General features: G+C 55.2%; 10 protein-coding genes across 10 annotated transcripts; 8 read left to right on the top strand and 2 right to left on the bottom strand.

The window, feature by feature from the left end:
* Nucleotides 1-152: 152 nt before the first annotated feature.
* INS49_011641 (uncharacterized protein) lies at nucleotides 153-946 on the top strand (the record flags this gene model as incomplete). Its single annotated transcript, XM_043172354.1, has 3 exons — nucleotides 153-166; nucleotides 241-673; nucleotides 764-946. 3 exons carry the CDS (start codon nucleotides 153-155, stop codon nucleotides 944-946), a joined length of 630 nt encoding a protein of 209 aa, XP_043024099.1.
* Nucleotides 947-3027: 2081 nt separating this feature from the next.
* INS49_011640 (uncharacterized protein) lies at nucleotides 3028-4041 on the top strand (the record flags this gene model as incomplete). Its single annotated transcript, XM_043172353.1, has 2 exons — nucleotides 3028-3065; nucleotides 3246-4041. The coding sequence occupies 2 exons, from the start codon at nucleotides 3028-3030 to the stop codon at nucleotides 4039-4041; spliced, it is 834 nt and encodes a 277-aa protein (XP_043024098.1).
* A 1172-nt stretch (nucleotides 4042-5213) lies between these two features.
* INS49_011639 (uncharacterized protein) lies at nucleotides 5214-5622 on the top strand (the record flags this gene model as incomplete). The annotated part of the gene is made up of 2 exons (XM_043172352.1): nucleotides 5214-5331; nucleotides 5411-5622. 2 exons carry the CDS (start codon nucleotides 5214-5216, stop codon nucleotides 5620-5622), a joined length of 330 nt encoding a protein of 109 aa, XP_043024097.1.
* A 621-nt stretch (nucleotides 5623-6243) lies between these two features.
* INS49_011638 (uncharacterized protein) lies at nucleotides 6244-10649 on the bottom strand (the record flags this gene model as incomplete). The annotated part of the gene is made up of 2 exons (XM_043172351.1): nucleotides 6244-10331; nucleotides 10385-10649. 2 exons carry the CDS (start codon nucleotides 10647-10649, stop codon nucleotides 6244-6246), a joined length of 4353 nt encoding a protein of 1450 aa, XP_043024096.1.
* A 767-nt stretch (nucleotides 10650-11416) lies between these two features.
* On the top strand, nucleotides 11417-12780 carry INS49_011637 (uncharacterized protein; the record flags this gene model as incomplete). Its single annotated transcript, XM_043172350.1, has 2 exons — nucleotides 11417-11436; nucleotides 11508-12780. 2 exons carry the CDS (start codon nucleotides 11417-11419, stop codon nucleotides 12778-12780), a joined length of 1293 nt encoding a protein of 430 aa, XP_043024095.1.
* A 291-nt stretch (nucleotides 12781-13071) lies between these two features.
* Nucleotides 13072-13634, bottom strand: INS49_011636 (uncharacterized protein; the record flags this gene model as incomplete). Its single annotated transcript, XM_043172349.1, has 2 exons — nucleotides 13072-13250; nucleotides 13376-13634. 2 exons carry the CDS (start codon nucleotides 13632-13634, stop codon nucleotides 13072-13074), a joined length of 438 nt encoding a protein of 145 aa, XP_043024094.1.
* Nucleotides 13635-14827: 1193 nt separating this feature from the next.
* Nucleotides 14828-15535, top strand: INS49_011635 (uncharacterized protein; the record flags this gene model as incomplete). Its single annotated transcript, XM_043172348.1, has 1 exon — nucleotides 14828-15535. The coding sequence occupies one exon, from the start codon at nucleotides 14828-14830 to the stop codon at nucleotides 15533-15535; it is 708 nt and encodes a 235-aa protein (XP_043024093.1).
* A 1238-nt stretch (nucleotides 15536-16773) lies between these two features.
* Nucleotides 16774-17162, top strand: INS49_011634 (uncharacterized protein; the record flags this gene model as incomplete). Its single annotated transcript, XM_043172347.1, has 2 exons — nucleotides 16774-16955; nucleotides 17045-17162. 2 exons carry the CDS (start codon nucleotides 16774-16776, stop codon nucleotides 17160-17162), a joined length of 300 nt encoding a protein of 99 aa, XP_043024092.1.
* Nucleotides 17163-19783: 2621 nt separating this feature from the next.
* INS49_011633 (uncharacterized protein) lies at nucleotides 19784-22498 on the top strand (the record flags this gene model as incomplete). Its single annotated transcript, XM_043172346.1, has 1 exon — nucleotides 19784-22498. One exon carries the CDS (start codon nucleotides 19784-19786, stop codon nucleotides 22496-22498), a length of 2715 nt encoding a protein of 904 aa, XP_043024091.1.
* A 33-nt stretch (nucleotides 22499-22531) lies between these two features.
* INS49_011632 (uncharacterized protein) lies at nucleotides 22532-23504 on the top strand (the record flags this gene model as incomplete). The annotated part of the gene is made up of 4 exons (XM_043172345.1): nucleotides 22532-22636; nucleotides 22912-23099; nucleotides 23171-23279; nucleotides 23337-23504. The coding sequence occupies 4 exons, from the start codon at nucleotides 22532-22534 to the stop codon at nucleotides 23502-23504; spliced, it is 570 nt and encodes a 189-aa protein (XP_043024090.1).
* Between the last annotated feature and the right edge of the window lie 487 nt (nucleotides 23505-23991).

The following is a 23991-nucleotide window of genomic DNA, read 5'->3' as shown; positions in this document are numbered from 1 at the left end:
TTAGTCCTTTACAACTTGACCTCACCAGCCACAGAAGGCCAGACTAACACTTCTCAGCTATCTAGGACCGCCAAGCTGTTCACCAATCGTCCCAAACACTGGACGAGACGCGAGGAAACATACCGGACGAAAGACACGAGACGGTATAGACCATGTCTTGCAACCAGTAAGTCCAGCGCTCTTCAATATCTGCCTGTTTCTGAGAATGTGCTTGAAAAAAATACTAAACTTCAATCCAAGCAATGCCCGCTTTGGTGCTGAGGTGGTTCACATCAGCGTGGGACCGGACCAGGAGGGATTCACGGTCCACCAGAACGTCTTGATTGACGTTGTTGGTGACGGCGTCTTCCCCGCCCATCTCTCCAAGGAGCAGCCGAAGACTTTCCAGGCATTCATGGTGTGGCTCTATGCCGCCTACACCTGCGCTACACACCTCGCCCTGCCCCCTGAGTCTGGCACGGTCGCCCTCCTCGAACTCTACGCATTTGCCTACCAGTTTCTTATCCACAACCTTCAAGACGCTATTGTCTCTGTTCTCCACGAGAAATTCGCCAGGGACAGCTACCTCTGGTTGACTCTCGGCTCCGACAAGCTCGCCCTCGAGACCTTCCTCAGGGTGATCCCCTCTGAAAGCCACCTGTACAGACTTGTGGTCCGGTCCCTGGCGTACTCCGTAAGCTTGCGGTCTGGATATCTCCTGGTTGAGCCTGGCAGGGAACTCCGCTGTTCGGCCCGCCCGAGCACGCTAGCCACGGAGTCTCAGGTGGAGAAAGTGATGGACTCCGTACCGAGCGAGCTCTGCGGCCCCATATTGAAGGAGGTCTTGCTCCTAAAGACGCTGGGTGCCTGGAGGCAGGGATTTGACAACACCGTCGGATACAAGATGAAGTTCCTCAGGCGGTATGAGGACCTTGGTAGTGCTGGCTCTTCTGCAAGCGGATGGTGATCATACCTGCAGCATGGGAACTTCGAGGGCAAATCCGCTGGAGGCAAGGAAGCTGTGGTGAGGCAGTGGACTGGGAATCTCTTTTCTGGCTTTGGTGGTGTTAAAATTAGGAATTATTTTTGGTCGTATTGGTGCCACTTACGATCCTTGCTCTACTGGGCATCGTGCCTAGGTTCATCGGGAAAGCAGCAGACCGATTAGGAGCTTGACGGAAGAAGGACACGCGCAGGCACATGACCTCCTGTTAAGAGGACACCCTGCCGGAAGGATATCAACTTGACAAGGGACAAGCTATAAGCTGGCGTACCCCATCTCGCAGTCTATACTCACATGACGGAAAGCTGACATCCAGTCAAAATCCCAGTCCACCTTGAGGAGTATGCTTCGTGATAGTGACGTAGTCTAGCGCACCCAAACGCGTCCTTATGGACACCAGGAGCCCGAGTTATAAACGCCCACGTGTTGATGTTATAGGATGGAATCATCTCAGTCCGGGGGTCACAATTCCTTTTGTCCTGAAAGCGTCTCTAGCTCAGCAAGACCTTCAATCGTATGGATCTCTTCTCATAAGTGAAGCATCTGGATTAGGGGCTTGCATTGCATGCAAAGCAAAATTGGATGCAAATTCAAGAAGGCTTGAATTGTAATCCAAATCAAAAAAGTAGGATATTTCTTTCAAATGTCTTTCTTAAGATTCTTTTCTTTCCTGCCTAGATTGAGAACCCCCCCCCCCCCCCGGAGAAGAATGACAGACCGAGAAAACTGCCAAGTCTCTCCAAAATGCCAGCTAATCTTTATCCCGACCTTTTTCTGTTTCATCCAACCGACTCTTCTGTTCGAGCATCATATAATATCTTTAGTTCTTGAATTCCGCGACTGGATGTGGAGCTGCACCTGGACTGCTTCAGCTTTTGGACCTCTCATCAGGCTTCAACCACAGCGTCTCTGCCTTCTCTCCGGTTTCTAAGTACGTCTTTTCCAAGAGTCCTTGAAGCACTGTGTGCAAATTGCACTCAGTGCCTGTCCCCTAACTCACTGGGCTTAATGGAGAGCAGTGGAAAGGGCTTGGGTCCACACGATGGGAGCACGTTCGCTCATTAGCCACATATTCAGCCGTGGTCCACATGAATGAACACATTATTGTGGTCCAGTCTCGCTCCGTAGCGATTCGCTTTCTAATAAAAAGCTAATCCTAGTCCTTCATAGGAAAAGACTATACCCGGGAGACTAACGCAGGCAAGTCCACAGCTGTGGAGACCCATTACAAACGGTACTTATTTTGAACACTGCAAGATCGCTGTTATAGCGCATTGTTGCTTGTCAAATAACCCTATGTTTAATGAGTTTTTATGGGAGAATCTGCTGTGGGACGACCTTCTACGGGTAGCCAGCTATAGAATAACCTCTTGTGCGATGATTTCTTTTGGAATAATCCCTATGGGATGACCTCCTGTGGGACAACCTCATGTGGCATAACTTGTTATACCTTGGTACACCCCCCTTTAGAGCAATTTCCGTCTACCACGCCACGGAATCTCAATGGCAATGCAGGTCAAGTGAGAGAGCAACAAATCTGGTGGTGTCGCTTCATTTCTAAAAAGTCGAATGTTTGCGTTCTAAGTAGCATTGGGGCATGACAGTGAGAGGAAGGGCATCGTTTGCACATGCTTGAAGCACAGCCATCTCTATCGCAGAGCCGTTGGAAGCTCTGACCCAAACCTTTCCATCGGCTTGCTTTCCTCGCTCCCTCTGTAAGGTAGGTAGCTGATGAGCAGACCCAATTGTCCCCCAGCCCTGGGGATCTCTTTATTTCTTCCTTCTGCGGCTTAGCAACATCGCTTCCCCTTCGCTACAAGGGTACACGCCAAACAGTACCAAAAGCCTGACGACTCAACGTAGGTGATGACTGGTGGACAGACCAGAGTTCATCTATCTACCTCGTCCACCTGGGAAGAGAATCACGTCGACAAGAAACCTCAAGCAGCGCAGGCTTGGCCACCAAGATCCCACTTGAAAACCTCAGTCTACACTCTAGACCCAATATTCACCACGTAGCAAATGACAGCCGGAAGGGGCCTAAGATGAGCAGCAACGACGCAGCCCACGTGGCGGCAGACGTGTAAGTCACTCCCAACGAACGAATATCAAACGACCAATTGCACAAACGGAAGGTTTGGGCTTGCGGAACTTCGATGCGCAACAGCATGCGATTGAAACGTCGATTGTAACGCTGTCTTGGCCCCTGCAGTCAACTCATATGGTGCTCTCTCTTCCTCGTATCTTACTGAATAGAGTCAAGGGCCTCCAAATTCGACTCACGAATTATCACCTTTCTGGTTGGGCCTCAAAAGATTCGGTTTCGCATCCACGACAACGTGCTCCGTCAAGCTCAGGCGGGCAACTTCCTCGGCAAAGCCTTTTGCGACGGCTTCCGGGACATCAAAGAGCTCCCAGACGACGGACCAGCCGAGTTCCAGTTCTTCGTGAATTCGCTTTACAGGGTCTGGACGGAGTCAACGGAATTGCCCTTCAAATGCGAGAACCTCAAAGTCCCGCAGAAACTCAAGCTCTACGCTTTCGCGCACAAATACGCCTGCCACGATTTCCAAAATGCAATCATTTCCAGCATCTACCATTTCGAGCCGCAACATGTCTGGCGAAATGCAATCTGTCGTGAAGACCTCGAACGCCTGGTCGCTGATGTTCCGGACGGATCTCCCATGCACCGGATCCTTACGGATTGGCTTCTTAAGGACATGTTCGACATGCACCCAGGAGTGAATCACATTGCGGATGAGTTCCTAGAGGGATTACCAGAATTCCTCTTGCGTGCTGCCTTGAAACACATGCTCACATACAGCTTTCCCCGCTCACTCAACAAAAAGATGCCGTTAAAGATGAGGGCAAAGGGAAACTACCTGCTGACGGAAGACAATCAAGTGCGAGAGAGGAAACTGGAGCCGCTGGTGGATGTCCAGGGCTTGTTAGCGGGCGACGCTGGCAATGCCGTTCCCTGCCCGAGGCCCCCTGCCGGTGGTTGGCGACATGCTTCGGCACCACCCGCTTCCAAAAAACATCTTCAGCGACGCGATTGAGAGCTTGGATGGTAAGGCTGCTGATGATATCATCATGCCGCTTCCAAAGAGGAGAAGGGTCCAGCGGGGGTCCTCTGTTTGAAGGAGCGTGGGTGTCTACACATTCATCCACTCGGATGCTTCCCACACACCGCATTCTGATGCGTATTTACATCGAGGCGGTGGGAATGATTCCCAGAACACGATGAATGTTTCTTGTCGGATCGCACAGCGACGTCGCTGTTCATCTCGTGAGGCCACCACGGTGGCAGGAGGAAGAAGCATTGGAAGCGCAAAGGCAAAGCTGGGGGAGGTTAGGGGGTGCGCCGCTCGCGCAGTGAACATGAAAAAGGAGCAAATGGTTCAGGGCATATTTCGGAGCCCTTAGGTCCTGGGTTGTTACGGAGACTCGGATCTTTACCAGAAGCCTCCGAGTAGTCACGATTTTGGAATGCTCTGAGCTCGCTCCGAGACTTGCTTGGCAGACGTCGACAGCCATTCATTCATTACCCCATCAAGTAACTGATCATGGGGTGTCGACTCGGGTGACTTGTCGTCCTAGTTTGGCGATGGACTTACACACGATGAATAATGAAGAAACATTCTGGACCATTGATGCCTGGTTTGAGCCGTGAGTGACGGGGCTGGGGAAGTAAATGGTGTGGTTGAAATATACTTTGCGGCTCTTTGCATGGCCAGGATCCAGGGGTATGTAATGGAAACTTGACCCGAAAGCTCCGCAGCTCAAGAACACCGACAACGCTGAGCTGGGCATAGCTCTCACAGCAACGGGCAGTGAAATGAGGATTTTCAATACCTCGGCGGGCTGGCAGGAGATGAGTCCAAGTGGCCAGGCTAATGACGAGGTGTCTGTCGCTGCCCACCTGCCACCCACTAACATAGCCCGGATTGTCAGCTGCAACCCTGTCTCGAAGCTCTCCCGCAATCATGACATCATGGGCATCTTCCCTTGGCCCCTTGCCCGAGGTCATTGTCCAGGTCCAAGACCGAGTAGTTAATGATCAACTGTCTCTTCTTGCTCACCAAAATATCCTGCATTCGTGACACGAATCAACACTCCTTCCAATTGATCAATTGAATCCTCCAGACTTCCCCTCCACCTCACACACGGTTCCAAGAGAGCTCCTCCACCACCACCACCACCCACAACGCATCTCACTACCACAGCTACCATGGCATCCAGATTCCTCCGCCCAGCCGCTGCCCTGCGACCAACGGCTTCCTCCACGCCCGTTCTCCGACGGAGCTTCGCCGTGTCATCAGTCAACCGCATTAAGGAGTCCTCAGGTGGTCAGCCCTCTCCTCCAACGCCCCTCCTCCTCACCCCAATAGCAATCACGCGCTAACACATTCTCCCTTGTTGGCGCAGATATCAAAGACTACGAGAAGCACAAGCAAGACTCGCTCTCCAAGCAGAAGACAGGCAAGGGCCACTGGAAGCCGGAGCTCGCCTCTGACGGCGAGGAGGCCGTCAAGGCCGACCGCACCCCAGATGAGGACATCTCCAAGCTGCAGGAGCGCACCAAGAAGCACGCCGAGGACAAGTCGAAGAGCGGCACCAGCGGTACAGACCCCATGTAAGGATCCGAACCAAGGACACACACCCACCCACTATTTTCTTCGACTTGTCACTTCTCCCACCAAAAAGGCAAAACCGGGTAACTACAGTCATTCTTCCCTGATCTTATTTCCATTGCCCCACTCCCACGACCAACTCAACCGACTAAGTTCCGGGGATCTGCAACCTGGGTCTGAGGGACGCTGGAAAGGCGAGAGGGACACCTAACCACGAAATGGGCCGGCGAATGCTAACGCATGAGCTCAATCAAGTTGAGAGGACAGGAATGACGATTTGAATCTGCGAATTAGGCGTTCACCGAGTATGGCAGCTTTGCTATCCACAAGCACGGAGGGTATGGGGTGAGCATAGGCGGGATTAATCACGCATGGAGCGCCGCACGGGAAGCATTGGCAGAAGGGAGAGAGAGGATTGATTTTTTTTTTTTTTGAATTGACTCTATCATGTGTCATCGTGGCTACCTTGAGCCTTCGTGCAAGTGACCTGACACCCTGATCACTACTGCAATGCGCTTCCCGCAGACGGAGTTCACGCAAAAAGAGGTATCAAACAAACAAATAAATGTCGTACTGCTGGCACTCAACCATGAGATCGCAGTACTGTAGCGGTCGGTCAAAGTTGCATCATATTCCGCCCCTTCCCCGGCCACGACCACGTCCTCGGCCCCGTCCTCGACCTCTGACCCCGCCTCTCGTAGCCATTCGACCACTTGGGCCTGGATTTGCTCGAGCCGATGCTTCCGCTGGGATATCCTCGTCATCATCATCTTCGTCAGACCCGGAACCAGCAACAGAGCCAGAGACAGAGCCAGAGACAGAGCCAGAGACAGAGCCAGAGACAGAGACAGAGCCGTTTTCATCGGCGCCATCATCGCTGTAGTAGCTGTATCCGTCGTCATCCGAATCGCCCAGTCTCACAATTGTTGGCCCTCCCGTCTCCTCATCCTCCGAATCACCGAGCCGCACGACAGTTGGGCCTGCTGGCTTGGCCGGAAGTGGTGGAGGCGAAGGCTCCAACCTCTCGATGGCTGGCGCACGGCTGGACCCTCTTGACAGAGGGGCCACCGAACTCTGAAGCCTCGACCGAGGCGCGACGCTGGCCTCCTTTGACTCGGGTGCAACACTTGCTGGTCCTGATGACATGTACTGTTCCGCGCCTTCGTCAGACTCCGCATCCTCCATTGACACGTCGTCATTTTCTGAGGCTTCTGCAGGAGAGAGCGTGTCGATATTTTCTGGGGGTACATCTGTTGAACCAGGTAGACCATGATTGTCTTGAGCATCTTCTTCTGGCGCGGGTGCTTCACCATTGTCCGGCACTTCCTCTACCGGGCCAGGCGCTCCATCACTATCCGGAGCTTCCAGTACCGGGCCGGGAATGCCATCGTTATCTGGCGCTTCCTTTGCCGGGGCGGGAGCGTCGTCCGTAGGAGGAGCTGCCTGGACACCACCATCCGCGGTCGCATCTGCTGCAGGCGCTTCTCGGCCACTTCTCCTCTTTCCGATCTTGACCTTCTTGCCTCTGAGCGCCATACGCTCAGCCATCGACATGAATTTCTCGGCAGGAGGTGCAGGATCAGCCGTAGGTGATCCCCCGGACCGCGTTGCACTTGTGCGGTCTGGCTTCTCAGACCCCTGAGCAGCCTTCTTTGGAGGCCGGCCCCTTCGCCTTGGGGCAGACACAGGTAGCCTTGGTGAGTCTCCAACTGCCTCCTCGTCTCCCAATTCTTTAGCGAGTTGTTGCTCGAAGTCATCGGTAGCTGAATCTGTTGGGGTCTCTGGCTCATTGTCTGGATCCAGGGCATTGGCGGCTAAGGATGATCTTGGTGGGCGGCCACGGCGCTTTGGGGGTCCTGTTTGTGGCGTGGTGGGCTTAGCAGTCGCCTGAGGCGAAGAGCGAGCAGGGCCTGTGTCAGATCGTCGAGGCCTGCCTGGTCCTCTCTTGCGGATGGGAGCCGACGCAGGATCTGGGGTTGGCGGAACACCAGTGATGGCACGCATGGCTTGCGCAGCGAGATCGACAGGGTCTCTGCTCGCTTCGTTCGGCGCTGGCGTAGCCTTGGGCATATGACTTCTGGGTTTTGCCGACACAACTTCATTGAACTCGTCAACATCCCCCGTATCTGCATACGAGACCTTGGGCCTCGAGTGCCGCAGTGTGGGTACATTCAGATCGAATGGTCGGCCACGATCTATGGGTCCCTCATCTTGCTCGTCCTGCTCAGCAAAAGGGTCATCTGTGTCAACGGGCGCTTCCGGAGGCTCGATACCCTCCGGAGCAGCATTATGCATGACCGTGTCATTGCCGAGAAGTGCCGGATCGAGGTTTTGTGTGCTGTCCCGCGAAAGCTCTGCATCGGGTTTGGTCTTCTTCCTCTTATGTGACCTGCCGACGACGAAATCTGGGTCTTCATCCTCATGCCGAGCTCGTCGCTTGGCCGCGCGCAGGGACTTCTTGACCCACTCAGATTCCTCGAAATCGCTGACGAGATCATCTCTTTCAGTTGGCTCCTGGTACGGGTTAAAGAGAATCTTGTTAGGTGTGTCGTCCTGCTCATAGTAGCCCATCCCCAATCTTCGTTCTGCACCAAGCGTCGAAGGGTCCGGGTAGGCTTCACTCTCGGGGAACAGAGAAGCCCGGGCATCAGGAAGCATGGACAGATCCGTGCCATTGGCAGCACCATTAAATGCTTGCTGCTGAAGGCTGTTCGCATCAGATTCATGAGCTGGAGCTCCATTGGTCTCTGCCATCTCTTCCTGGTTTCCAGGTCCAGCTAGGCCAGGCTGCTGCGACAAGCCATCCTGGTCAGGAGCTGCATCGTTGCCAGCAAGGTCACCTGCGGCGTCGGCGTTGTCTCTGGCCTTGTCTGCTTCGGCTTCCTGGCGCAGCCGCTGGATCCGTTTGCTATTGTGATTGCGACTGCCATCTCCCGCGGCATTGAGCCAGTTCAAGTTGTGCACGCGGAAATCGACCAACGACTCTTGGCTGCGGTCGTCTGCAACAGCACGGGTGTCGTGGCCAATGTACGTATTCTTCGGCTCGTATGGGTTCGTAATGCCCGTCCTCCGACATCCTCCACAATTGCAAATCAATCGACATCGCGGGCATTGCCAGCGCTCTTCTTGTAGTACGTCTTGTGGCATCATATCGAAGGCCCGATAGAGCACGCCAAAACAATATGCCTGGTTACAACCTGGTGTGGTGCAGAAGGCCAGGCGGTAGGTGTAATCTTTGTGGCAACAGGTGTGGCACGTGTATGTGTCGCCCTTTTTCTTCTTTCTCTTGGGTTTCTTGGGTCGTCCTTCCTCGTTTACTTCAGGATCTGACGGCTCAGGATCAGGCTCTTTGTCAGGTTTTGAGATGTCGTTGAAAGGTCGCCGCCGTAGTTGTTCCTGGCAGACCTGGGCCAAAGCTTTCCTGCCAATCTTCATTCTGGCAACCTCGAGAGGCAGCGGTGACAGATTCATATCGACGTAATTATCGTTGAAGATGACCATGGTCCGCCACGCCTCATAGTTCTCAACAAGCTCAGACCAGTCCCACTGCTCGCACCACGAAAGCCCTGACACACAGAGGCAGGATCGGCCCATGGCGTAACATTCCATGCAGACGTCGTATGTGTCCTGGTCACCATCAATGAGGTCTCGAACACAATGCTTACATGTCAGAAACTTGTTGAAGATGTTGGATCGGCAGTAAGAGCAGATGACACAGGAGTCGAAGGGGATCATCTCCACGTTCTTCTCCTTTGAGGCGAACATCTCGTCCACCAAGATTTCTGTGAAAAGCTGAAGGAGTTTCTTAAAATCCTTCTTCAGTTGCGTAAGCCTCACAGAGTCCCTGCCAACTTCATCACCCAAAAGAAGCGACATCTGAGACTCTGCTGCATCTTGCAGCTGCTGATAGTACTTTTGCAGCGTAAAGTAGATGATGGCTTTATTCTTGTACTGCTCGTCTCGGCAGACGAGCCTCGCTCGGGGCAGCGCTTCGTGCAGGGCATAGTCAAGCGTGTCGACGGTTGTGCGGTTCCACGCCACTTTCATGGTTCTGGTACCACGATTCCACACTTGATGTGGCGCGAGAGGCGGAATGAGAATGAAGTCGCCGGGCCTCTGCTCGACAATATAGACCGGGAACGTTGCCTTCTTCCAAGCGTTAATCTGGGCAAAGTGCTTCTCAATTTCAACGTCGTGACCTAACATTGACAAGAAGTACTCTCGAGCGATCTGCCGGTCCTTGGTTTCAGTCATGAACCAGATCGAGCTGCCCTCTTTTTCTCCGTTTTCATTGCCCGAAGCTTCGACCATGATGTTCTGGCCGAGGGAACCACACATCTCACGATGTGCTGGTGTGTATGTTCCTTCGTGTCCGATATAGCACATCAGGTTTTGTGCCCGCATTTCTGGGGGAAGGCTGCTCATGAGGTCTCCTGCTGGAGCGGCCGTATGCTCTTCCATGAAAAGGTCGTCGTCTCTGAGGCCGTGGTCCTCGACATTCTCGTTGAAATAAAACAGTCCCGGCGGCATAACCTTGCGTAGATGGTCATGCCACTCTGGTGGACAATCGATATCCTTCAAATAGAGTCGTTGCCTTCGCTCGTCCTGGAAGTTGTTCGGGGTCCACTGATCGGTCAGCTGGCGCATCGACCGCAGGTAGTGGCCCATCGTCATCGGGATGTTAGACTGCGTATTGATGTCGCGCACATCCTCCTCTGGACAGGTGTTAGCTACCGAACCACGTGTGGCAGGAGCAGGCAAGACTCACGCTTCTTGTCGTAATTCGCCTCGAGCCATTGCGAACTGAACAGAGATCTCGGGAGCTTGCTATTCCAACCTTCGATCACGAGAGGCTTCCCTTGCTTGATCACCTGGTACCACACAAGCTTCTCGAATTCGATCTTCCTGATCTTAGAAGCGGGGATGCGCTGGACCCATTCGAAGTTCGGGGTCCGGTCGACCAAGCCATGCAGGTCGAGATCTGGTGGAATCGGGTCGAACTTTGCCTGAGGATGCGTTGCTATGCTAGGCATCTTGAAGCAGGTTGGCCGGACGCGCGGGCGGGGCTTCAAAGAGGAGGGCGCTGGCCGAGGTTTACGATCGGGGAGGGGCTGGAGGGCGATGCGACTGCACGACGCGATGGTGAGGAAGGACCATTTAGCGCATGTTCGGCGCGCCCTTCATACTCTTAGGGAACTGACCCAGAAAATATGGGTGGTTTTCTTGCGCGAATGAGTTGGCGCGACTGCAAGCAGATGCGACAATGGTAGCCGATGCAGATGGGCAGTGTCGTCTAGTTGGCAAGGCAGAGGGTGTCTGTGTACTTTGTACTTTAGACGCGACGGGAGCAGCCCACGGGAAATCTGGGGTGAAGCTTCCAGCAAACCAACCAACCACCGTGCTCCAAAACAACAGCCCCATTTTAACTTTTCGCAGCCAGCGACAAGGCTGAAAAGTCACTGATTTTGTATTAGTGGTCCTACCCGTCACTGACTACAGCGCCCCTTCACCAAATTAGGGCATGAGTTCTCGAGGAGACGGCCAGGTTGTGTTCGCATGACCGTATGAAAGCGGCAGCACTGTGCGGTTAAGTTGAAGTAGGTAATATCTCCAAACCCAACTCATACTGCTCTCCTGCCCCGTTCCCTCCCTTCCACGATCAGCAGGACTGATCGCTGCAGCTGGCTTGCAAGAGTTCGCCAGCTGGATTTTTTACACCTATCTTGCCGAAAGTCAGGGTTCTTGGGATCACTCTCTTATCGGTGACTTCCACAAGTATGTCCGTTAAGCAGAGGAAACCATGCATGGGAAGATGAACCCGTTTGGGCTACACTAGATGCGAACACGCGAACCAAAATCAAATGGCACTCGATAGCTAACATAAACTTCAGGTCCTATGAAAAGGGCGTCATCGCAATCGCCATGAATACAGTCCGAGCTGGCCGACTAAGAACAGCGTCATCTCGCCCTGTTGCTCCTTGTGTCATCCCTCGCAGATTTCTGCGCCAAAACCAAGCATGGCCAGTCCGGAGTAAGCCTCAAGTACTCCATGGAACCAACGGCTGGACAATCAGAGCCCAGCGGCCCAGAGCATTCACGTCCAACGACGTTCAGAAATCTGCTGCTCCCGCTGGGGCAGCCCCCGTTGTTCCCGAGCAAACCCCATCACCACCACCAGCTCCCGCAGTCTACGAGCCACCCAACACCGGCCTCCTCGCAGTCCTGCCGTCATCATGGGTTCCCTACGCAGAGCTCATAAGGCTCGACAAGCCCGCCGGCACCTACTACCTCTTCTTCCCGTGCCTCTTCTCAACTCTCATGGCCGCCCCTCTAGCAACGCCCATGGCATCACCGGGATCCGTGATCGGGACTTCAGCGCTGTTCTTTGCCGGCGCGCTCATCATGCGCGGCGCAGGGTGTACGATCAATGATCTCTGGGACCGCAACCTTGACCCTCACGTCACCCGCACACGACTTCGACCCATCGCACGGGGCGCAGTCACGCCGTTCCAGGGGCTGGTGTTCACGGGCGCACAGCTCCTCGCGGGCTTGGCCATCCTGCTCCAGTTCCCTCTCGAGTGCTTTTTCTACGCCACGCCGAGTCTGCTCCTGGTGGCCTCGTACCCCCTGGCCAAGCGGGTGACGTACTACCCGCAGTTCGCCCTGGGACTCACCTTCTCATGGGGTGCGTTCGTGGGCTTCCCAGCGCTCGGCGTCGATCTCCTCTCGAACACGCCGGCGCTGATGACTGCTGCTCTTCTCTACTCTTCGAACGTAGCTTGGACGGTTCTGTATGACGGCATTTATGCGCACATGGATGTCAAGGACGATGCCAAGGCGGGCATCAAGAGCGTCGCTCTTGCACACGACCAGTCGAAACGGTTTCTCGTGGGCCTCGGTGCCGTGCAGATAGGCCTCCTGGCCGCTTCAGGGATTGCTGCTGGCGCTGGCCCGGCATTCTTCGTGGGCAGCTGCGGTGGTGCCGCCCTCACGCTAGGATACATGATCAAGAAGGTCAATCTCAAAGACGTCAAGGACTGCTGGTGGTGGTTTGTAAATGGGTGCTGGATTACTGGTGGAGCCGTCAGTGCTGGAATGGCTGTGGACTATACTCTTAAGAACATCTCTGAAGATGGGGCCGAGGAAACCCAAGGCAAGCCATAGATGCCATGTGCCCATACAGCCTGTTTGAACTAGCCTCATTATTGCAGGTCCCAATCTGACAATCCTCTCTGGCCACCCCCATTTCACGATCGAAGCTTCGCAAAGCGGAGACGGGTATCCTTTTGTCTTGTTTTTTTCGTCGTGGCGTGATGATCTTTTCATTCGTCGACCATGTCTACCGTGTGAATATCAGAACCCCCCATTTTGCCTGATAAGATGCCGATGAGAGCAAGCACAGATGACGCCAGAACCGAAAGCATCCCTATTCCATTTTCCGTCCATGCACACTGCTTAAGAACGGGGCTTCTCCTTCTTCTCCTTCCACAGAGCGAGCAGACCGACACCGGAAACCTTGACGACCTTGAATCGGACACCGGGAATATCACCCTTGGCCTTGCCCTTACGACCGAAACCAGCCAGGAGCACCTCGTCGTTCTCGTCCACGAAGTTCAGGCAACCGTCGTTGGGGACTGCAGAGTCATCATGTGTCAGCTCATCACATCGTTACAATTGCATCTGCCCGTCTCTCTGGGCGCTCCGCTGCTCCGTAAAAGAGACATCCACCGGGTGGGGAGGAGAATCGGGTTGTTCGTACCGAAAGCGGTGACCTTCTTTCCGTTTTTGATCAACTGCACACGCACACACTTTCGGATGGCGGAGTTGGGCTGCTTGGCCTCGACACCGACCTTCTCGAGGACGATTCCCTTGGCGTGAGAGGAGCCACCGAAGGGCGAGGACTTGAAGGCGGTTCCGAGCGCACGCTTCTTGTAGGACAGATCGGCCCAGCGCTGCTCGCGGCGGTTGTTGCGCAGCTTGCGCGCGGCGTTCAGACCTCTAGGCTTGCCTTTTCCCATCTTGAATAGCTGTAGAGACGCGACAAAATGTCAGCCACGTACGTTCGTCCCCGGAGATCTGAATTTGATGTGTGCTGTCGTGCGTCACCGGGTGGATCGGTGGATTGATTTGAAGGTGGTTCTTGGTTCGCTGAGACGGGCGTTTGTCGGTCGGTTCGCAGTCGGTTGGGGGATTGATTGGGAAGACGGTCGAAACGGACATGTAGCCTCTACTCACCGATTATGACTTGATCGCTTGAACTTGGGTTATGTGGGGGGGTTAGGTGGTTGTCGTGGGAAGACTCCAGATCGGGCTGCTCCTGCCAGGAAAACTTCGAAAAGTGTGCGGGCTCCCTGTACATTCGATTCGGGGAAGGAGCGGGCGCTCGGGCCACTCTTTTTAGGCACGGAGCAGGAAATTCCTGCCTTCCGAGTCGAGCGAAAAACTGCACTACCCCCCCAGGTGAACTTTGAGCCAATTGTCACGGCCCCCGGCGAGCGAGCGAGCGAGTGGTCGGGCCCACTTGATGGATCCCTGTTCATGGGGTCTTGGTATTGGATGGACATTTGACAATTAGCATTGACAGTTGGGCCAGCATTCAGCTACTCATGTACTCGTCCAGTCCAATCCTCTCCTGTCTAGGACAGGAGCGGACATGTCTTAACAAGACTGTCGAGCAAGCTCATTCCGTTCTCATACGCACAAAGACCCTGTTTGGTCTACTCTCACCACGAAACACTACCAAACTGATCTCAGGAGTCCCGCCTATTTACTATCCAATACTGTCAGCCGTTTTCTCGGTCGGCTGTCTTCCGCCTTGGGAAGGTGGCTGTTGGTACGTAATCAGCCCACCAGACAGGCAGCCTCGGGATCCAGCACCTCGCCCAGCTCGGTCTGGGGGAGACGCGGCACGCCGCATATGCGCGTGTCCAAGGGAGTCCAGACCTACTACGGACATAAGCTGGATGGATGAGTAAGACGAGAAACCATGTCTCAACCACGGCACACGCAGACAAAGCCCCAGAGAGACCCGCCGCCATCTCTGTTCCTGCATCCCTCCCCGGCTGCTTCTCATGTCTCCTTACCAAGTACTGTTGCTGGCCCCGGGCCCGCCATCACTGGACTACCGCCTACCTCGCAAGCTCACCCGCGGAGCTCGTCCACGCTCTCTCATGACCCCCTAGCTGCAGCCCTCTCAACATTATCAAAGCCAATGGAGTCCCGCGCCAACAGGAATGCGGGTCCGGCCGCTCCCAGCACCCGCCGGCCAGCCGGCGGCTCCGGGTCAGGCGCACTCGGAGCCGGCGGGTTGAACTTGCCACCCATACAAACCACGCGAAGGGAGTCTACCCGGGCGACCGATAGGACGGATGCGCTATGGGCAGAGATGCAAGCCACCCTGGAGGAAGTGGAACTCTCCGCCAGCGGTGGGACGCGAGTCTTTGGGCCAGACCATGACCGGAAGCTTGGGGAGCTGCGGGCTGCGCAGATCGCGCTCGCTCAGGCCTGGGCGCGCAGTGAAGCAGATGAGGCCATCGAGACGTCCATCGGGCCTGGGACTGCATCAGAGAAAGGCGGTGCAGTTGCGGAGTCTAAGACGGAAGGGACTACTGTCGGCGGTGCAGGCGCCGGTATAGACGGTGCAGCACGGAGTGCCGGAACGGCCAGTGTGAGACCAGGGAGCGCAGGCCTCGGCGCTGAGCGGCTGGGTCAGAAGCTCGAGGAGGAGACAGAGATCGACATCAAGTTTGCACGGAAACGGCGAGAGGCCAATGATCGCTACTTCCAACGGGTCAACCAGGGAGTGCTTGATGTTGTTGCAAAACTGGAGGATGTGGCCATGGCAATGCGCGCGGTCGAGCAGGAGAGCAAGGACGTATGGGGAGAAACGGAGAGCGTGCCTTCGAGTGCTGTGCCTTGAGCATCTCACATGTGTTTTGTTGTTTTTCTCACTCGGAAGCATGGCGTCCCGGTCTGGTCTGCATTGCGAAGGCGTCACCACATGACGGTCGGGAATGATAGTTGACTCTACCACTGGTCTCACTAGACATGTCGTTCCGGGGCAGATCCATTTGCACCACCTGCTATCTTGGGCTACTTGAGCACCTCATTGCTATGCCGCAGAACGCCATTGTTCGGAATGGCATTCTCACAAGCCCCCTGCGTTGCCCTGAGCCCCGCTCACCCAATCCATTCAGACAAAACTTGTCTCTGCCCACATTGTTCAACAACGAACCATGAGCGCATAGACTATTGAACAACAAAAATTAAGAGACACGAAGGAGTATGATTGCCCGTTCGACGACTAACGTACTACACCGTTTCCGCGGATTGTGGTGAGACACCAAGACCGACTTTAAAGAGTTTGGTTAGAACACACTCGTATTCGTCCTCTTTTGCCGTTCTGCCTTGCGAACAGCATACCCAAAACTCGTCAATGGCGATGTCCGCAAAATACTCTGTGCGGCCAAGCACTGGTATCCGTAAGTAGTACTCGGTCAGTAGTGGGAGCTGGCCAGGCCCTTGGGGGTGACGGGTAGGTTCGGCTTTCGAAAATGCTATGGCACTTCGAGATCACTCGTGCTGCAGAGTGCAGGCGAAAACACCTGTTCGGCGTGATACACTCCGTCACTCGAGATCACTTGTGGTGTTGAGGGGTATACAAAATCATCAGTTCGCGGTGATACTGTTAGTCAAGCTAGGGACGTTGGGTGACATCTCTGTAAAACAAGCGGCACGCCATGTCGAACGGTGTGCAGCCAAGCCTTTATGAGCTGGCCTGGCAGCCTGGGCACGGGACGGGGTCCCCTCCCCGGCAAGTCAACCCCAAGTCAACCCCAAGTCAACCCAACTCCGGCCTGCGTTTAAAGAGGCGAACAACCTACCCCATCCCAACTATTTGACTCCAGACAAACTTCATTATCAACCTAGAGGTCTGAAGCAAAGCACCAGCAGTACCTCCAACGCAACAACTACGAGGTCTCCTGACATCCGAGTCAACGAGCACTATAAGATCAACAGGACCGACCGCCACTCTTAGCCCCTTGCGACAACGACAGTGTTCCATCGCTAGTACATCACGACCGACGTCACTGAACCTCTCAACCTCCGGCCGTCCACACGCATCAAACCCACTTACACCACCGCTACACCGCAACCATGAAGCTGATCGCATACCTCCTCCTGGCCCTCTCCGCCATCAGCGGTGCCTTCGCCGTCGAGGCGCAGAAGTCCTTCATCATCTCTTTCCCCGAAGACACCGCCGACAGCGTGGTCTCAGCCGCGAAGAAGCAGATCGCAGATGCAAAGGGTGTCATCACCCACGAGTACACCATAATCAAGTAAGCCGGATTGCCCCGGGGTGTCACTACCCCTTTCCCAGTACCGTTCAAACTGCCAGATGTGCTGACAAACGCCCGCCGTACTGTAGGGCCTTTGCCGCGACCGCTGGGGAGAAGGTTTACGAGAGTCTACAGGTCTGGGCCCAGGACACCGGCGCGATCGTCGAGGAGGACCAGGTCGTCTCGATTGACAAGCAGCACTCTTAAGCGGGCCGATGGCATACGGGGCTGGATCCGGCGTCGAGGCACCCGGCTGTGCCCACTCTTGGCGACGCTTCTCCACGATGCTCCGAGAATGACTGGCGTTGGGAGGAGCAATAGATCCTGCGGAAATGGGGAGAGGTCCTTTGGTACAACAAGTTGATGATCCTCTGTGGCCAGGGCGTCGGGATAATACCTTTTCTCTGTCCCGGAGGACTACTCTTGTTTAAAAACAGACAGGCTATGAATTCTACAGTATTTTTCCCTCTTTGCTCCGTAGCGAGGCTTTGGTCATATGTCAGCGTGATTACACTTGTGGCACCGTCCCTAAACGCATGGCCTGGGAGCCGGCTACTTAAGTATGTAGCCTGGACTATTTGTCACATGCCGTGTGTCTTAGGGACTGCATGAGGTGGGCGACAGTGCTGGATGTTGATGGCTGTTGTTGCTGCAATGATAAGGCCGATGAGCAACTCGTGGCAGGTGAATGCCGCCGGCGAGGCTCGCGAGATGACCTCCGTAGACGTCACGGGGACAGCCTTATGTGTCACCGATTATTTGTGTCCAGGTAACGCGGGCTTACAATTCGTCAACTATGGTTTAAAGGCCTACGTACCAAGGAAATATAGAGATGATGTTGCCCATTCCGCCATTCCCCGGTTACCTAGGTAGGTTGCCACGCTTCTCAATGCCTTGTCTTGCTGGCCAGATATTCTTGACTGTCTTGGTCCGTGATTCCCCTGCTTGTCTCCCCATATGGCTGAGGGTGTCATCTGTCACTGCACCCACTTGTCGACCGAGGGAGAGTCGCCTCCTCCACTTACCGCGCCAAAGCGGTGAGGCCCCGGGGGGGGACTGGGGCAATTCATCTCCGCTGCTCTGACTCTGAACAATCAGTGTCAAGGCGAGCCTGCAGGACCAATGGGGCGGCTCGCACGGGACATTCATCAAGCGGCACTTCAATCATGAGACCTCATTATGGGCCGACGGGAGGACGGGACATCGAACAAGGAAACATTGTGGAATAGCACTGTACCGGGGAAGTAGGTCGCTGCAGACGCAGTAGCGAATGGCAATGTTCAGTGAGTTAGACTACAACGCGTCGTTCCCGACAGGGCAGAGCGCCAGACGAATACGGATCCCGCGTACGATCTAGACGATCCAGCCAAGCCTGGTGAGGTCCCTGTGCTGGACGGTGACTAGCCTGCGGAGGGGTGCGGTGTAACAAGCGATCGGCACCGCTGTTCATGCAGGAGGATTTGCGTGCAGGTAATAAGAAACAAACCACATGGCGCAGACTACTACACTGCGTCCCTTTTGGCTGTGCATGCAGGGGCAACTGGTAGGAACGCAGCATGTTCTACCGCTAGTCTGCAGTAGTAACCAAAGGGAGTCCCATCGCAGTCGACTGCCAATGCCAGCAGGCTCTCGGTGAGGGGGCATGGGCGAGCACGATTTAGAGTTTCACCCAGCTGGGCAGGTCGAGATTGCGAGATTGCGTAGCGCTGGGAGAGAGGCAGGCAGGTGCGATTCGCAAGCCAGGCAGCCCGGGACCCCAATGCCGAGGTGAGCCTTGGAGAGTTTCCCGAGTGACCCTCAGAAGTCTTGGTTGTCCCCAGTTCTTGGGCCTCGAGACCCCTGCCGAAACCTCAAACGTTGGCGTCAGACAAGCCACCTTGACATGCTGCCGCCTGCAGCGCTCTGCAGCGCGCCGCGTCCGCTCAATGCCGGGCACTAGGCCAATCCAAGAATACAACGCATCGCGGACGAGCCTCGACACTGATAGGCGCGAGACACCCTGGCACTGGCTGGCAGATTGCGGACTGCATGCAGAGGGGGAACGGAAGGGGTCGAGCTCGAGCTCGAGCTCCAGAGTCACAGAGCCAAAGCTTCTGCTCATCCTCGTGCTCCTGCTTCATCGGATCTTGTCTCGCACGTTGTGTTCCCACAATCCTTCCATGGACCGCCCGATCTGATCTGCCCGGCGTTACCGTCAATCTCCCGCCCTTGATGCGAGCATGCGTGACAATCAGACCGCCCGACCTACAGACAGACACAGCCAGACAGACAGACAGGGACATAATGGCCTTCTGAGGGCAGACAATGAACAAGCCTCGCTCTTCTCCCCAGGACTGCCACACAATCAAGACCCGGCCCGAGAGCCAGCTACAAGACAACTACGCGCAACAAGGTGATTGATTATAATAATAGCAAGAGGCCCCGTGAAAGCGACTCGGGCGGCACAAGGCCAATTCCATCCGCCTGAGAAAGGGGCTTTGACGAACCCACTCCATATATACTCGTTACCTCGTTTAATTTTTGATGAAGCCGTCCACTCACCCTTCCAAATAACACTCCCTCGGTTCACAATTCCAACAAGCCAACCGTTTCACACACCACCCTCGACCTATCTTTTTTTTTTTTCTTTCCTTTTCCCACTTCTCTCCAAGGTATTATCCCGCCTATCTCTGAGAGGACGTATTTCCTGTGGCTGCCACCTCATCCTCACCGACACATCGCGCCTGCCCACCTGGCAACCCACCCTTAACGCTTCAGCTGCACGAACCTGAACAACATCTAGTACTCGATACAAACGTTCCCACCCCGGTGCAGGGAACACTGCAAACATGCCGCTCGGTCCAGCCGCGCAGGGCGCGCTGCTAAAATGGGTCAACGCCTTCGCAGACGAGGGGCAATCCGCCCAGTCCATTGACGACCTCGCCGATGGCTTCGTGCTGGGCCAGGTGCTCCACGGCCTCGACCCCACATACGACACATCTGAACTCGACGAGAACATGGGCAGCTCCAAGTGGCTCACCCAGAAGCGCAACCTGCAATCTGTCTACAAGGGCCTCTTCAAGTACATGCGCCGCGAAGCTCCCGACTGTCTGCCTCTGGCCCAGGTCGCCGACTTCCGCGCAGTCGCAGAGAAACCGGACGCCGACGGTCTCGCTCAGGTATCTTCCCCCAAACAGGAACACCGGGCCATAAAGCCCGAGAAGTGTGAGGAGAAACTAACCACAATTGCAATCAAGCTCGCTGCCGTCCTCCTCGCTACTGCTGCCATGGGCCCGAACAAAACCATACAAGCGAGAGCCATCATGAAGGTGCAGACCGACTTGGATGCTGTAGAACAGAACGAGATACGGCGAATACTGCAGCAGAAGCAGAAGCAAATGCTCGAGCTAGCCGCCAAGGCCAAGGAGGAGGAGGCGGCAGGCGATCGGGATGCCGACCTGGAACACGAGGAGCAGCTTGCCAAACTTGGAGAGTCTCTGGAGCAGAAGGTGCACGAGCTGGACCTCGCAACAAAAAAATATGCCGACCTTAACTCCCGCCACAACTACCTCCAAGAAAACCACGTTGAGATCAAGGCCAAGCTCGCCGAGGTCGAGACCGAGCTGGCCGACCTGCGCAAGCTCCACGGCGCCGACGAGTCGCAGAGGGTCCAGGTGCTTCAGACCAAGATCGAGGAACAGAGTGCGCTCATTGCATCTCAGGAGGAGGATCTCGAAAACTTCAAACGGACGCAACAGCGCCTGGAGGTTGACCTCGAACGATACAGGGCGAGCAGCGAGGAGGGTCAGGAGTACAAGGACAAATATGACGAGCTGCGCCATCAAACGCAGGAGCTGGAGAAAAAGGCCAATGCCGCTGACCGATACAAGCAGAAGCTTGCCGACAACCGGAATTTTGAGAAAGAGATCGCAGGCCTCAAGTTCGAGCTGGACTCCCGAAAGACGCTGGAGGAAGAGCTAAAGAGAGCCAAGTTCGAACGCGATCGGCTGCAGACAAGCGAGAAGGAAACGATTGCTACCATGACCACGATCGAGCAAGACATCAACGCCGAGCGTGACCAGAAAGAACAGTACAGGCTGTTGTATGAGGAGGTCAGAACCGAGTACGAACAGCTTAGGCTTCAGAATGCCGTGGTAGAGAAGTATATGGAGGACCTGAAGGAGCAACTGGCCGGGGCCGGAGAGGTACCGAGGGCCCCCTCGCCTGCGTCTCAGACTGGGGAGAGCAGCAACCTCGAGCGCGAGCTTCAGCAGACGACAAATGACTTCTCAAAGGTCAAGTTACTCGAGGCCGAGATCGAAGTTCTCAAGCATGGTGCGGCCGCTGGCTCACAGGTCGACGACCTCCGGCGAGAGCTGGATCGCGCGAAGGCCGAACGTGATATCGCGACGTCTAAATATACCTCGATCCTCGAGAAGCACGGAGTTGCTCAGGAGCAGATCGATGCCCTCATTGCAAACATGACCGGCGAAGGGTTAGTCAATGGCATCGATGAAGCTCTGAAATGTGGTCCGCTCGGCACGCTTACATCTGACTACAACAGGCATGTGGCGTACAACAGCATCCGAGAACAACTGGCCCAAGCCACCAGAGAGGTCAACGAGCTTAAGGTGCAAATCCGCAAGCTTGAAGAGCAAGCCAAGGACAAGGACCGCGAGAACCTCTCCATGAAGACCGACCGTGCGTTGACCGAGGACCCTGATTACGATCTTGGGGAGCAGAACGCTGACGTTGACGATGACTCCACAGTGGATGCGGTCGGCTCCGACCGTCTCGATGCCCTTGAGAGACTCAAGCAGTCTGACCAACTAATTGCAGCGTCTCTCAGATCCGAACTCGAGTCGATGCGCGAAAAGTACAACAGCCTCGAGATCGAGAACAACCTGCACAAGTCGCAGCTTCTCGACGCCCTCGTTGCCAAGGAGAAGCTCTCCAAGGAGAGGGAGCTGGAAGGCCCGCCCGCCAACGTGGCGCCCGAGGGTGTCAGCCAGGCCGACCTGGACGACAGGGTCAAGGACTACAAGTCCAAGACCGAGAAGCTCAGGGATCGCGTCAAGCTCCAGAAAGAGGCAAGTCTTTTGAAACCTCCCAAACCGTTCGACCCGTTGGCTACCGTGACTTCTATTCGGACCGACCCAGGTCCCGGGAGGAATTCTTGGGAGTCTTCGGCCACATTGCCCTCGGCACGTTTACCGATGACTCCAATTCTTGGCTCCATTGTGGAAGGTGAGCCAAGTGGCCAACCCTTCCCAATGCATGACCGGGCTGAGGAGGATGGCGAGCCAAGTACTGTGCAGGCGCCTGTGCCATCAATTCCTCCCCCTGAAGAGAATGACAGGTCAAGCACTGTCCAGGCACCTGCGCTAGCAGTTCCTCCACCAGTGGCGAGCAGGCGGTCTCTTGACTCTAGTAGCTATCGGAGCCCATCTGATCCTCAGCTGCTACGACGTGTGACGCCTCCGCCAGAGGACCTGGCCTGGCAGAGGACCCAGAAGAGGAAGAAGAGCGGCGGCTGGCTCTCTCGCTTCAAGAAGTCCAAGTAGTAGATTTCAGTTTATTGGTGGTCATAGGCTAACATGTGCCTACTATCACAGCAACTCGAGAAAGCGGACCAGGAGCGATTCGAGCTTCAAAAGCAGCTCAAGGCTCTGGAGTCGGGCTCGGCGTTGGCGGCGCAGAAGGTATGTTTTGCTTTTTCCTACTTTATGAATTCAATGTGTCCGTTTCATAAAAAGTTCCCACAAAATGCGTTCCAAGTCTTGTATCTGTGAAAATTACCTTGTAACTGTCAACGCGAACTCTCGGGCTGGTCATTCTCATTCTTATATCCGCAGTGGAGGGATCCGGTGTCGATATTGATACCCAACTACAACATGTCAATACTCCGTGGCTTCCCCTCGGGAGAGATGATCCCTGGTGTGCGCTCTGCTGGCTGACACAGGACCTTTTCCCGCAGGCCGCCCACGAACAGATCATCAAGAATCTCCAGCGCGAGAACGCCATGATCTCCACGGCATGGTACGACCTCACGAGCCGGCTACAGAGCAACCACGTCGTCCTGCAGAGGAAGGACCAGCCCAAAAGCTGGCTGAACAAGCAGAGGCAGATGGTGAATGGTAAGGAGGACCCCTTCTCCTGCACCGGGTGACTCTTTGCCTGTGCACGTGTGTGTGTGCGCGTGTGTGTGCATTGTTGCTGACTTGTCCCAAACACAGCCACGCCCCGAAGGTAGCAGCTTCCAGGCTTGTAGGAAATCCTGGCGGGAGGGTTCCGGGCGCGCCTTACGGCCTCGCACGCGGGCGACGTCTGGACCTTGCTGGCGGCGTCAGTATGGATTGTGCTGGGTGACTACCACAATGTTTGCCTGCGCACGAAACCCAGCGCGCAACCGCCGCCGCCGCCGCGGCGCCCGTGCACGAGCGTGAGCGGCACGTCCCTCTTCTCTTCTCTTACTCCTTTTTCCTTCCGCCTTTTTTCCTTGCGTATTATAGTCACGACATCGACGGCTCAAGATCATCATACAACCACTGCTGGCAGTCAAAGCGGTAGAAGTGGTAGAAGCGGCGGGGGCAGGGGCAGTAGCAGGGGCAGTGGCAGCCGTGGCATATTCGGCAGAGCTTTTCTTTTGTTATACTCCATAGCGTGGCGCTCTCTGGATAACAGCTGGGTGATGAAGAAGATGGGGGAGATCATACTCAAGAGTATCTTGGTGGGGACGAGAAGAAGGGAAGGACCTGGAGCCGCCCAGACAGAGAAGGGCGGGCAGCATGTCGACGACGACATCTTGAACAAGCGTCGTGGGTGTGGTTGAATTATAGAGCAGAGAGGGGAAAGATAGGAGAGAGAGCCCTGACTTGCATGCTTGAAGAAAGGGATTGGCATATATGTTCCGCTTTTATGTATAATACCCCTGCTGTTTACAGTTACATGGGTGGCACTGAGTGCGTAGAATAGAGAATGGGGGTTTTCTCGGTTCTCACATTCTCTAGTGTACCAGGCCGTGAGCCGAGCTGCACAAACTTACTTCGTCCCGGCT

Source organism: Diaporthe citri (assembly GCF_014595645.1).
Source record: "Diaporthe citri strain NFHF-8-4 chromosome Unknown scaffold_5, whole genome shotgun sequence".
In the NCBI taxonomy this organism is placed as follows: Eukaryota; Fungi; Ascomycota; class Sordariomycetes; order Diaporthales; family Diaporthaceae; genus Diaporthe; species Diaporthe citri.
The sequence above is the reverse complement of the archived record's forward strand: the minus strand, read 5'-3'. Positions and strand labels throughout refer to the sequence as shown.